The sequence below is a fragment of the Haematobia irritans genome, chromosome 3 (assembly GCF_050003625.1).
Source record: "Haematobia irritans isolate KBUSLIRL chromosome 3, ASM5000362v1, whole genome shotgun sequence".
Taxonomy (NCBI): Eukaryota; Metazoa; Arthropoda; class Insecta; order Diptera; family Muscidae; genus Haematobia; species Haematobia irritans.
In genome coordinates, this window is record NC_134399.1 from 223,151,460 (window position 1) to 223,164,573 (window position 13,114).

A 13,114-nucleotide genomic window follows, 5' to 3' on the forward strand; every position below is an offset into this window, starting at 1 on the left:
TATTTTGTATTATAATTACCTATATTGTGTTGTAATAAAATAAAAACAAACTGGACATTTTTCTTTTACTACACTATTTATAATGGGAACAAAATGGGAATAAAACAGTACAGAAACCCTTCGAACCCGAAATGCTATCGAACTCGAAAACGAATTCGAAATAGATTCGTTAAAGATCTACCATAGATATCGTGAAACCTTCTTTAACGAGTCACTAGCAAGCCTTCGAAAACGAAGAGTTTGCTGGCAGTAAGAGCACGACAGACGAACGTTTCTCGAAAAATTTTCGAACCATTCTCGATATCGTTCTCGATAGTTTTCTTCGAGAAAAAACCGAGAATATTTCTATATCGAATACGATGACGAACGTTGGGGTCAGGTGGGAACTGAGTATCGAAAGAGAAGATAGTAACATTTACAATAGATCATCTTATCTTAAGTTTACATTTGAAATAATGTAAATACTTAACAGTTAATGAAAAGCTTAACATGGAAATATAAAATATGACAATGATGTTAATGAATATGGCGTTACTGCATTTTATCCATAAAATTGGTTAATTATCCAATGGTTAATTGCTAAATAACGTTGGTGTTTATAAACGTAACAAATCGCATATCATTTTTGAAGCATATTTGGAAGAAGGAAAGTTGCATTAAGCCGTAAAAAAATAATAGCGACATTTATAATGCGATAGCGAGAAAAATGTATTAGCTATATTATGGAGAGGTCAACTTATCAATTTATCACTCTAAAATTAAAAAAAAAACTCGTCAAATATATTTTAGTTACTACACGTACGAAAAAGACTGTTCTTCATATGTTTGGGTGTAAATATTATATGTTTGGAATTCAAAATTTTTAACACAATATTTTTAAGTGCAAGCATATAATGTTCATAAACTAGCATAACATGTTTGGGACATATATATGTTAATATGTTAGACCAATTTATGTTTGTGACATAAAATGTTTGTAAATATTATATGCTTCGATGCAAACATGTATTAATTTGGAAATAGCGTATAAACATATGTGTGTTTAGAAAGAGAGACCTAGAGAGTATGTTGCAAGTAAAATAATGGAAGTAACCAATTGACGCCTTAAACATATATCCAAACAAAGCAAATTTCATTAAAAATTTTTACTACCAGTGTGTGCCCTAAGGTGAAACATAATATGTTTTGAACAATACAAACAGTATTTTGTTTGGACCAATCCTGAAAATATATGTATATGCTTGAAGCAAAATGTGTTTGGGCTATATGTTACAGAAGCAATTTTTTGAGGGTGTAGTTATTTATAAAGACTAAACAAATATACGCATATTTTGAATGAATAAGCTACCATATTTTTCAACCACCGATATACGAAACGTAGGTCAACATTCTATACTCCTCAAATAACCCAAAGTAAGCACGTAATCAATTGTTAGAAATTGGCAAATAGCAGATGTTTTGCAAACACCTGAATGTGCATCACTTCATTACAGGTTGGTTTACATTGTGTTTCATTTTCCTCCGAGTACAAGACAATGGCTAGGATGATTTCATCCACATACAACAGGTAACAAAAGACTACAGAGAAAAATTATGTACCTGCGTAAGCCGTCTGAAGGGAAATGAAAGGAAACGGCATACGCTTAAATAGTTTATAATTTAGGATTATTTATCCAGAAGGTGAAACCAGCAGCATTGGGTTCTCATGTATTTCAAAGGAAAACCAAAGATGCATCAACAAATGACTGCAAAGATGTAGCATCATCAGTAATAACACCAATGCTGTCATTACAACGACAACGACAAGAAACCCAAAGAAATGTAATGCTACAAATATTAAGAGAATAAAAACAAAGTTCTCTGATAAAGATTGACAGTAATCGAAGAAAGGCAGTATAAAAACAACAACTCCGTTAACACTAATTGATGTCTGGCTGAGGATCAATGTTGCCAATGTGATATTAAAAAATGCATTATTAGCATGCGTTTTATGCGATGTACCTTATGTGGAAAGTAAATGGTACAAACTTTTTAATGATTGTGAATTCTTGCATAAGTGACTAAATTAAAGCATTTAAGAAATAAATTTAGTTACAACAATTTTACATTCCACACGCAGAGAAGGAATATGATCACACCAACCATGTTCCAAGAGCAAAATGTTACTTTTTCACGGAAAACATGTAGCATGTTTGTCGAAACCATGTTCTTTTCTCGGAAATTATGTATCTGATTTCGGAAAAATGCTACATGGTCGCTGTGAAAAAGTAACATGGAGCTTTTGAAACAAGTTTGAGGTGATAATATTCCTTCTCTGGATGCAGGTCCGCCCTTCGAAAACGTCAACGACAATAAAAAACAAAAGTTTAAAATTTTCTAATTGAAAAATATGGAAAAAATCGACTATTCTATAATTGTATTTTTAATAATGAAAACGATTCGACCATCAGCTGAATTCTTAAAAATATGTAAACAAATTTTTAATTTAGAATTTTTAGAATTTTTAAACTAAAATATAAGTAGCAATAAAAGTTGGAGACATTTCCAAGTATTTCAGCCTTGGTGAATATGTTTAATAATTGATTGATGATACTCTGTTTGGAGTTGTAAGTCCCTTATTCATGAGATAACCAGGCTATTTTCAGGTGAAAAACTAATTGCCTTAAATTTTGAAATGCTTAAAACGACGAAGTTTGAGAATGTCACCATCTGACTACTAATTCTCAATCCGAGTTTTCACTACTATTCCCTTTTTTGCATTGTTGAGGATTATTTTGTTTTTATTTCTTTCAACATCCAAGTCTTTATGACCCTAAATAAGTTACAAGAATGAGGGCAATAGCATTACTCATTTAACACTTTTGCTCGAGATATTTTGGCAACCCTGCTAAGGAGAGAGAAAGACAGGCAATACCATTAAGCTAATGTTGGTTATGATGCCTGCCTCTCGATTTAAGTCACTCTATGCTAAGAGCTGCTATGTTATGTTGTCTACAGTTAAATGATGATGGCATTTCCGCTTTTACCTTTACAGGTAGAAAGATTTACCCAACACTTCATATATGTTGCGGACCCTTGGCAAAAAAAATGTTATAACAAAAGTTGAAGTAATGAAAAAATATCAAATTGATCTAAGTTTACATTGAAACACTATTACAACAAGTTAATTAAAATCCTTTTACATGTTTGGAGACAATCTTTAGATTCCATGGATTATCACCAATCTGTACAAGTATGACAATTCAATTGAAACTGTCAAACACCCACATTAGTTTTAAAATTCGAAAACAGTTTCAATGAATCTATAAATTTTCCCACCTTTTTAAAATTATATAGTGGAAGTTGAATGGCTATGTACCACGAAGAATTTTATTCTTTCTATCCTCATTATCTCACCATTGTCATTCTATTGGGGAATTTCCCTTCATCTCAATTATGTGACTAAGTTTTAAGATGCATAACAAAAGCTTACTAATTTCTAAATTATTTTGTAAATTAAAATATCACCATCTGTGGGTGCCATACAATTTCTATATATAAGCCTTTATGGCTCAGCAAGTGTGTTAAGTGCTTCATCAATATTTGTGGCCTTATAAAAGAAGCTACAAAATGGTCGTTTGTTCTGTGATAAAATATTGAAAATAAATAAATTTGTTTAACAAAACAAAAATGCCGCCAACTTCAAATGATGCTTTTGTTTTGGACTCTCATCAAAGTGGTTATAAAAGTCTTGTGTGTGTTTTTTTTAATTTTGACATCGAAAAAGAAACAACTTCTTCAAAAAGATGACAGTAATTACTTTAAGAGCTGCGCCTGTGCTTAACATCATAAAAGTGGGCAAATTGAGATTTTTGCTACCTAAAAACAATGAAATGATAGTGTAATACAATGATTGATGGCTAGAGGGGACAATATATGGCAACAAAAATCATTATTATAATCATAAAATTTGAAATAATCGTATTATTTTATAGAATTATTGAGAAATAAGTTTATATGAATAGCACACATAACAAAGGAAATATGGCATGGGAAATGTTCACATTTCACCATATTGATGATAGGCAAATTCCAAAATTGCTATAATTTAATAATTCGTATTAGGGAGTCAATGTTTAGCATTCATATCCATATTACGATATACAAAATTAAGTAACAATAGTTTAAATCAATATATGTATATGAGAAGTATAAAATGGATTGAATAAAAAATAAAATCTGGTAGGATGTAATAGAATAGCTGCCACGCCTGAGTTCAATCCCAGTTGCGATCTAATATCTAAAATTTTCAGTGGTGGTTTATTCCCTCTCAATGAAATTGATGATATATTCTGAGCTTCACTAAGTGAAATGGAACTTGGAATTGACTTTAAAACTGAGGTACCCTGTCATTGAGATAACCATAGAATCGTGCTGCACTCATTGATAAGAGAGAATTCGCCACCTATGGTAACACAATTGACTGAAATAGCTTATTCCAGCCCTAAAATAGACTATATAGCACCTATATTTTTAGTCCATGCTTATCGAAGATAAGTACAGAGCTTTATTATAACAATTCTAGCTTTATTTTATTAAATTAATAAATTATTATAAATATGGCAGTACTGTCAAAATAAATTCTAAAGATCATTCATTGCAACACTGACGCTCTAGAAATCCCTGCCAACATTATGTTTCCACCTAAAAAGGCCAATAACATTTGAGAGTTTGATCAAACTTTGGACTAGAAAGTGTGTAAGTGAGAGAGAGACAGTAAATATTTATAGGGGCATCTTACATTAACGTTTTTCCTGGGCAGAGCTGGCTTTGAAAAAAGTTGACAGAAAAACACTTTTTATTCATAGCCATCCATATGTATACACCTTGACATTTGCTCTCTCAATCAAAGAGAGGAGAGTTATATCACGTGTGAGACGATACGCTTTTAAATAACATAGCCATGTTTACGGTTAGTGAAGCTATGTTAACCTGTTAAAATTGCACTATTAAAAAATGTATTTACAGAGAGTAGGAAATACAAGAGAACGAAAAGATCTCTTCTGCAAAGAAAACAAATATCAACCATATAGATGTCGCATAATGACGGCAGCGTTTTGGTATCACATGCGTTTCGGTCGAAGCGCTGCTTTAATAAATTAGTTATAGAAACATCGGCAGTTATAATTTTAAATTCTCTGCCAAAAATTTAATAGAACGAACACATTTATAATAAATAACATTTGCACAATAATAAACTAGGTTGTAAATCATGTTTTCCTTAAGTTTCGTAAAACCGACAGAGAACAGAACTGTGTGATGCCGACGCAAACTGTGTGATATTTGAGAGAAACGCCGACGAAAACTGCATGATATTCGGGAAATTTTCCTCATGGCTGCCTCTTACTAACGCAGTTTCGCTTCACAGTTTCGTTCTCTTGTATTTCCAACTCTCTGATATTTACAAAATTATCGTTGCAATTTTTTTTTAAAACGTTGCCACTGGGAACGCACTTTAGAGATCGTTCTCTAGAAGTAATAAAAACTTCCAATTAAACCGGAAAATATATAAAATTTAGTTGAAAGGTTATTGCACGGATGAAAAAGACTGTTTTTCATATGTTTGGCTATAAACATTATATGTTTGGAACACAAATTTTTAAACACAATATTTTTGAGTGCAAGCATATAATGTTCATAAACCAGCATAACATGTTTGGGACATATATGTTAATATGTTAGAACATATTATGTTTGGGACATAAAATGTTTGTAAATATAATATGCTTGGATGCAAACATATATTAATTTAGAAATAGCCTATAAACATATATGTGTTTAGTAGCTTGGAGCGCTATTTAACAGGGAGCGATATTGAATTAAGTTGGTGGTTGTTGCTTGTTATTACAAAATTAACATTTTATTTTCCCTTGGGCAATTGATCAGCTACTTCTTTGATCCTTACAAACTGTGTGGTCCGCTGTTCGAATCCCCGCCCGGCAAAAGGTAAAATTATAATAAACAAAATCATACAATTGAATAATTTCTTCTACAATGTTTGTATTACAGAAAAAGGTGCTAAGAACTAAAAAATCTCGTGGAAGTGAGAAAGATGTGAGGGAATATACAATTAGGCAGAAACAAAATTTTGAGCATTCAGGTCGAAAATCTATGTTGTTAGCACCTATATTACCTGTTTATTTTCATAATTCATTATGATTGTAAATATATAAATAAATAAATAAAATTTTGAGCACAATATTGTTTGGGAGAATTTTTTTTAAGCATATAATATTTTTGGGTGCAAAATGCTTCCAAACATATTATATGTTCACATAATAACATATTGTTTTTTGGAAGACAACATTATTGAATTTGGATGCAAAAATACAAAATGTTTGGAACTTAGACTACCCAAACATATATTGGTTAGACCAATATGCTTTCAAACATATTATATATTGGAAGAGTCAAACATATAAATGTTTGGACAATACCCAAAAATGTATATGCTTGAAGCAAAATATGTTTGGGAGTATATGTTACAGAAGCGATTTTTTGTGAGGGTGTGCTAATTTTTCATAAATATAAGAATACCTTCCTCCGGAACGAAATTCCCCTTTAATGGAAATTATTTTGTAAGAGCAAATAAACCCGAATTTATGACATACCATTGTCTGTCTTGTTTTCTTAGTTTTAAAGAAATATGTTTAAAGATAAAAGAAAATTTCTTCCTTCGGAAAGTAAACTCCGCTTTTATCCGTATATCCTATTATAAAAATATTAAGATGCTTCAAAGAAGTCCCAAAATGAAGGGTATTCTAAACACATTTTTTGTAAAAAAAATGAGCATTAATTAGACTATCGTTGAAAGATAGGTGGGCTATAGTTAAGTTAATCATTCCTTAAAATAAAAGTATCCATAAAAAACGAACAAAACGAAAATTACAAAATAGCAATGTGAAATACAAAAAAAAATCCTGTTTAAACTCAAGCTTATGAATCACACATGATCGGAAGATAAAATATTGAAATTTTTGGGACACATTCAAAGAGAAGTGAAATATTTATAAATTCTCATCACACAACAATCATTAACCAAACAACGTGGAGACCTATAAAACCATAAAAAAGCAACGAAGAAAAGAAACAAAGTTGTCAAAATGTAAGCTGTCATAACTTAAAAGGTTTATTTATCTGTCCACAAAAAATAACAGCCATCTCCCATAAAAAAAAATGAACGCGAAAACAAAAAATAAAAACGAAACCGAAAAAATGAGACAAAATTAACCTTTTCAGAGCGCCCCGAGAAATTAACTAAATGCCCCAAGAAACAATTAAACAGCAAAAACAAAGTACATATTAAACATAACTTTAAAACCATGAAAACACTTAAAAATACATATGTGACCACATAACAAACTTTTTTCACTTACTTGCAAGAGGAAACACCATTTGTATGCGTTATACATGTTCCACCATTTCTGCAGCCCTCTGTTAGGCATGATGAACCTGAAAAAAAGAAAAATATAAAAAATTTAGTAAAATCTTTATGTCATAAAAGCAAAGGAAAATAAAAACAAAAAAACTATATATTGAAATTTATTCACAGTTCAAATGAATTTCAAATTTCGTATGACCTATTCTTAGTTTTTATGCGTTCTGTTCCTGGGAAACTACAGAATACCTATAAAACTACATAGGCAAAACGAAAAGGTTAAGGTAATTGCTACATAACTATAAAGTAAAACTCATAAGTTGCTAGTATTCATAAACCAATGGTGTGTAACGTGTGACATGGAGGGGAAAAGGATTAGTTCCAATTAACTAGTCAGTACCAATCTCAAAGCAAGTATAAACTATTAGTTTAATGTAATTCATATGTGGGATATATATTGTTTATCTTAATTCCGGAAAATATTTGCAAGATGATTTGATTTTATGATATTAATCAACTCACAATGACAAGTCCTATTAACATGCCTACTGTCATAAAATGTTAGGGGTAGGCCTGCAAATTTTGCCGATTTATCGGCATTTTGAAGATTTTATTTCTATAATAAAATTTTGTCAAAATTTTATTTCTATAGAAAAATTTGTCAAAATTTTATTTCTATACAAAAATTTGTCAAAATTTTATTTCTATAGAAAATTTTTTCAACATTTTATTTCTATAGAAAATTTTGTAAAAATTTTATTTCTATAGAAGATTTTGTCAAAACTTTATTTCCACAGAATTTTTTTTCAAAATTTTATTTCGATAGAAAATATTGTCAAAATTTTATGTCTATAGAAAATTTTGTCAAAATTGTATTTCCATAGCAAATATTGTCAAATTTTATATCCATAGAAAATATTGTCAAAATTTTATTTCTATAGAAAATTTTGTCAAAATTTTATTTCTATAGAAAAATTTGTCAAAATTTTATTTCTATAGAAAATTTTGTCAAAATTTTATTTCTATACAAAATTTTGTCAAGATTTTATTTCTATAGAAATTTTTGTCAAAAATTTATTTCTATAGAAAATTTTGTCAAAATTTTATTTCTATAGAAAATTTTTTTAAAATTTCATTTCTATAGAAAAAAATTTCAAAATGTTATTTCTATAGAACATTTTGTCAAAATTTAATTTCTATAGAAAATTTTGTCAAAATTTTATTTTTATAGAAAATTTTGTCAAAATTTTGTTTCTATAAAAAATATTGTCGAAATGTTATTTCTATAAAAAATATTGTCGAAATTTTATTTCTATAGAAAAAATTGTCGAAATTTTATTTCTATAAAAAATTTGTCAAAATTTTATTTCTATAGAAATTTTATTTCGATAGAAAATGTTGTCAAAATTTTATTTCTATAGAAAATTTTTCAAAATTTTATTTCTATAGAAAAATTTTCAAAATTTTATTTCTATAGAAAATTTTTTAAAATTTTATTTCGATAGAATATATTGTCAAAATTTTATTTCTATAGAAAATTTTGTCAAAATTTTATTTCCATAGCTAATATTGTCAAATTTTATATCCATTGAAAATTTTGTAAAAATTTTATTTCCATAGAAAATTTTGTCAAAATTTTATTTCTATAGACAATTTTGTAAAAATTTAATTTCTATAGAAAATGTTGTCAAAATTTTATTTTTATAGAAAATTTTGTCAAAATTTTATTTCTATAGAAAATTTGTCAAAATTTTTTTCCTATACAAAATTTTGTCAAAATTTTATTTCTATACAAAATTTTGTCGAGATTTTATTTCTATACAAAATTTTGTCAAGATTTTATTTCTATAGAAATTTTTGTCAAAAATTTATTTCTATACAAAATTTTGTCAAGATTTTATTTCTATAGAAATTTTTGTCAAAAATTTCATTTCTATAGAAAATTTGTCAAAGTGTTATTTCTATAGAAAATTTTGTCAAAATTTTATTTCTATAGAACATTTGTCAAAATTTTATTTCTATACAAAATTTGTCAAAATTTTATTTCTATAGAAAATTTTGTCAAAATTTTATTTCTATAAAAAAATTTTCAAAATTTTATTTCTATAAAAAATTTTGTCAAAAATTTATTTCTATAGAAAATTTTGTCAAAATATTATTTCTATAGAAAATTCTTTTAAAATTTCTATAGAAAAATTTGTCAAAATGTTATTTCTATATTAAATTTTGTCAAAATCTTATTTCTATAGAAAATTTGTCAAAATTTTATTTCTATAGAAAATTCTTTTAAAATTTCATTTCTATAGAAAATTTTATTTCTATACAAAATTTTGTCAAAATTTTATTTCTATAGAAATTTTTTTCAAAATTTTATTTCTATAGAAATTTTTTTCAAAATTTTATTTCTATAGAAAATTTTTTCAAAATGTTATTTCTATACAAAATTTTGTCTAAATTTTATTTCATTAGGAAAATTTGTCAAAATTTAATACGATTTATTCGGAAAAAAGTGACGATTCTTCTTGAAATTTTATTGGCAGCCCTGGTTAGGAGTCCATTGTATTCGAACAGCACATAGTTGTCATATATTTGTAATACATTTAATAGGTGTGTTCCTTTACTTTACTCGTAGTAAACAGTAGTAAAAGAGAGAAATATTGAAAATCCTCTCAGATTTCTATATTTGTTAAATGTACAGGAACGAAAATATAGTAAAAATTGTAAAAATGTCAAATAAAAAACAAAAGAAGCATTGTGATTTGAATAAATATTTTCAAAACATGTAGGTAAATTAAATACTTTTATATCGATTTTTTGTTTGACAAATGGCAGATTTTTTGCAGGAAACTTTGAAATCCTTATTACGATAGAAAGAAGCTATGGTTTTTACTTTGTTATAAAAAGTACTCCTTTTGCAAAATTTTTAATCAAAGTAAAACTCTGGCTTCTGGGCCATAAAGTAGAGTAATAGCGCATATTATCAGTATCTTATAAAGTGGGGTTTTTCATTCCGTTTGTAACACATACAAATAACGAATTCTGACTATAGAAAGTATATATAGTCTTGATCAGGGAGAAATTATAAGACGATGTCTCTCTGTCTGGCTATCTGTTGTAATCAGGCTACATCCTTCAATAATGAACCTATAGTGCTGACATTTTAACAGACACGTTTTTCTTCTACATGCAGGTCAATTTTGAAGATGGGACTACTTCGGCCTAAGTTTCGATTTTGCTTCCATATGAACCGACCCCCGAATTGGGGTCTTCATGACATAGACATTAAAACTTTTATCCGATTTGCATGAAATTCAAAACGTAGAGGTACTTTTGGTCCATTAAAGGCTGTGCCGAATTTGGTGTGAGTCGGTCAATGTTTTGGTACTTTTTTCGAAACAAGTGGTATTTGTTCGGCATCGTTTTGCAATTCCAAATTGTGGAGTCTACACGTTAAATCTAAAGCACAAGGGTGCACAAAATTTTCCTCCAGAACACGTAGAATTTTATAAGGAATGTAGTCCTTCTAGACTCAAAATACTGACCCCACTTTGTTCAAATTTTGCAAAAAAATAAATTGTAAGGCCCTATCTCGCAAATATTAGATATATTCGCACACATACACAATCTTTTTATGGTAGTTTATAAGCTCTATCCAGCAAAGCAAAAATCATGAAAATCGGTGCATAATTGCGCGTTTGCCAAGTAACACTAAATTGCATACATCCGAGGTGTCCAACTTCCAACGTCTATAGACCAGCCCGTGAATCCACTAGGGACCTACAAACCTCTAAATATAGAGAAAAACATTTCAGCTTTGGCACAAAGAAAAAAATATGATGATATCTTAATCCATTAAAAAGTTACAGATTTATTTCCAAAGAAAAAAGCGATTTGGAACTACTTTAGTTTGGAAAATTTGAAAACAAATAATTATTTTTGTCATGACACATCTACAACTTTTACTCGAAAGAATTTGTCGAGTAACTTGTAGTAAAAAAATTTTAAAAGAGACATGCATTTTGACATTGTTCTCTTAAAATTGTTTACTACTTTTACTATTTTTTGGGGTTGAGGAACGGTTTCTAGTAAAAACTAGTAAAAGTAGTAAGTAGCAGTACGTAAAGGAACACAACTAATAATATCATACCGAAAAAATTCAAGTGATGAAAATCCCTACTAACCGCTTCAACACTTCCCTTCGTGACGCTTACAACGATTTTAAATTTTACCAATAAAAAAGCGATTTAAAATTAGTTACAATAAAATGAAACACGTTTCTTTCTAAACTAGGCTATCGTCGTAAACTAAAATCCCACACCCATTTTAAGCAGATTTCCGATTTGTCATGACAACTTTGCATCCCATAAGAAAAGGGATTCTACAAAATTCTCTAAAGCATATAGAAAATGAATTGCATTCGAAAGAAATAAAAAAAATCTAATAAATATTCATAAAAATAAATATGTGAATAATATCAATTATAGCATCTACCATGAAAATATGCTGTCGTCATTTCACAAAAAAACACCAAGCGGTTGCTTGAAATCTTGGCGTGAGTAAATTTTCTTAACTTCCAATTCAAATGCTTAGAGATGACACACCTGAATGAATTATAGTCAAGGGTGGGAGGCAAACGATTGCACCAATTTTAATAACAAATCTTGAGTATATAATAATAACTCATTTAATTGTAATTCTATTGCATCCATTTATTTTGGTAGCTGAGATGAGATGGTGTGCATTTAGCTGTCTAAGATGCTGCACAACATTCATTCGAATTTCATAAAGACTATGTCAAAATTACACAGTACCCATGCGGTTAGACACTTTATAACAAGTTTTGACATTTTGCCATTGTGGGCACAGATGTCGTTATGGTCTTCCAAGTCATGCTATACAAAAAAATTATGGGTTTAATTTTAGGTGGGTTAACTAATCTTGAGGATGAAGAAAATGTAAGAGTAGAATTATGAAGCACAAATCTATGTATATAAACATTTTTCTGATATGGATATACACACATGTATCAGTACTGTTACATCAACATTCATCTAAACATGTTTCAAGAGCGTAATATTAGTTTTCCATTGGGAAATGATAAATTTAACTTATACTAATTCAATCATTTTTGTTTTATACTAATTAGAAACAAATTAAATAATAAAATAAACCCAATTTTTGTTCTCATTTTTTATCACAAATTATAGCGTCTTAAAAAAGGCCGTAGTGAAAAGGATGACGTTAGTGTACAAAAAATAAGCATGGCTTTGCAGGGTTAAAAAGAATGTGTGTGTCTTTGAATGTAAATAATGTTATTATTTCTTAAAATCAATTTAAAAAATATTTTTATTTTCAAAATGTACTTAGTTTATTCTTATTCGTTGTCAAATACCATTTTGTTTTTCTTATCTCAGTGATTTATAAAGTGGTTTCAATTTTGCAAATTTAATCGTCATTAGACCATATAATGTTTTAAAAAACAGGGCTATTATATCTTTTTCTACTGTAGCCTTTTTAAATTTTGGGCAGAGCTGCATATGGAACGGATTGGCAGTGATTTTTGCTCACAGCCCTCCACAGCTTAACATTTCCTCTCTCTCTCAATAAAAAGAGAAGGGTTATATCTTAAAAGCCAAATTCTATTTGGGAGTTTTCACATTACTTATAACATAATCCTATACTTCCCATATATTTCTC

The 13,114-nt window shown here is 28.7% G+C and overlaps 1 protein-coding gene across 1 annotated transcript in view; it reads right to left on the reverse strand.

The window, feature by feature from the left end:
* The window catches only part of N (neurogenic locus Notch protein), a 99,350-nt gene that overhangs the window by 57,663 nt on the left and 28,573 nt on the right, over positions 1–13,114 (reverse strand). The window contains exon 2 of the mRNA XM_075303164.1: positions 7,416–7,491. Within this exon, the coding sequence (XP_075159279.1) occupies positions 7,416–7,491 (76 nt within the window). The remainder of the gene's footprint in view (positions 1–7,415; positions 7,492–13,114) is intronic.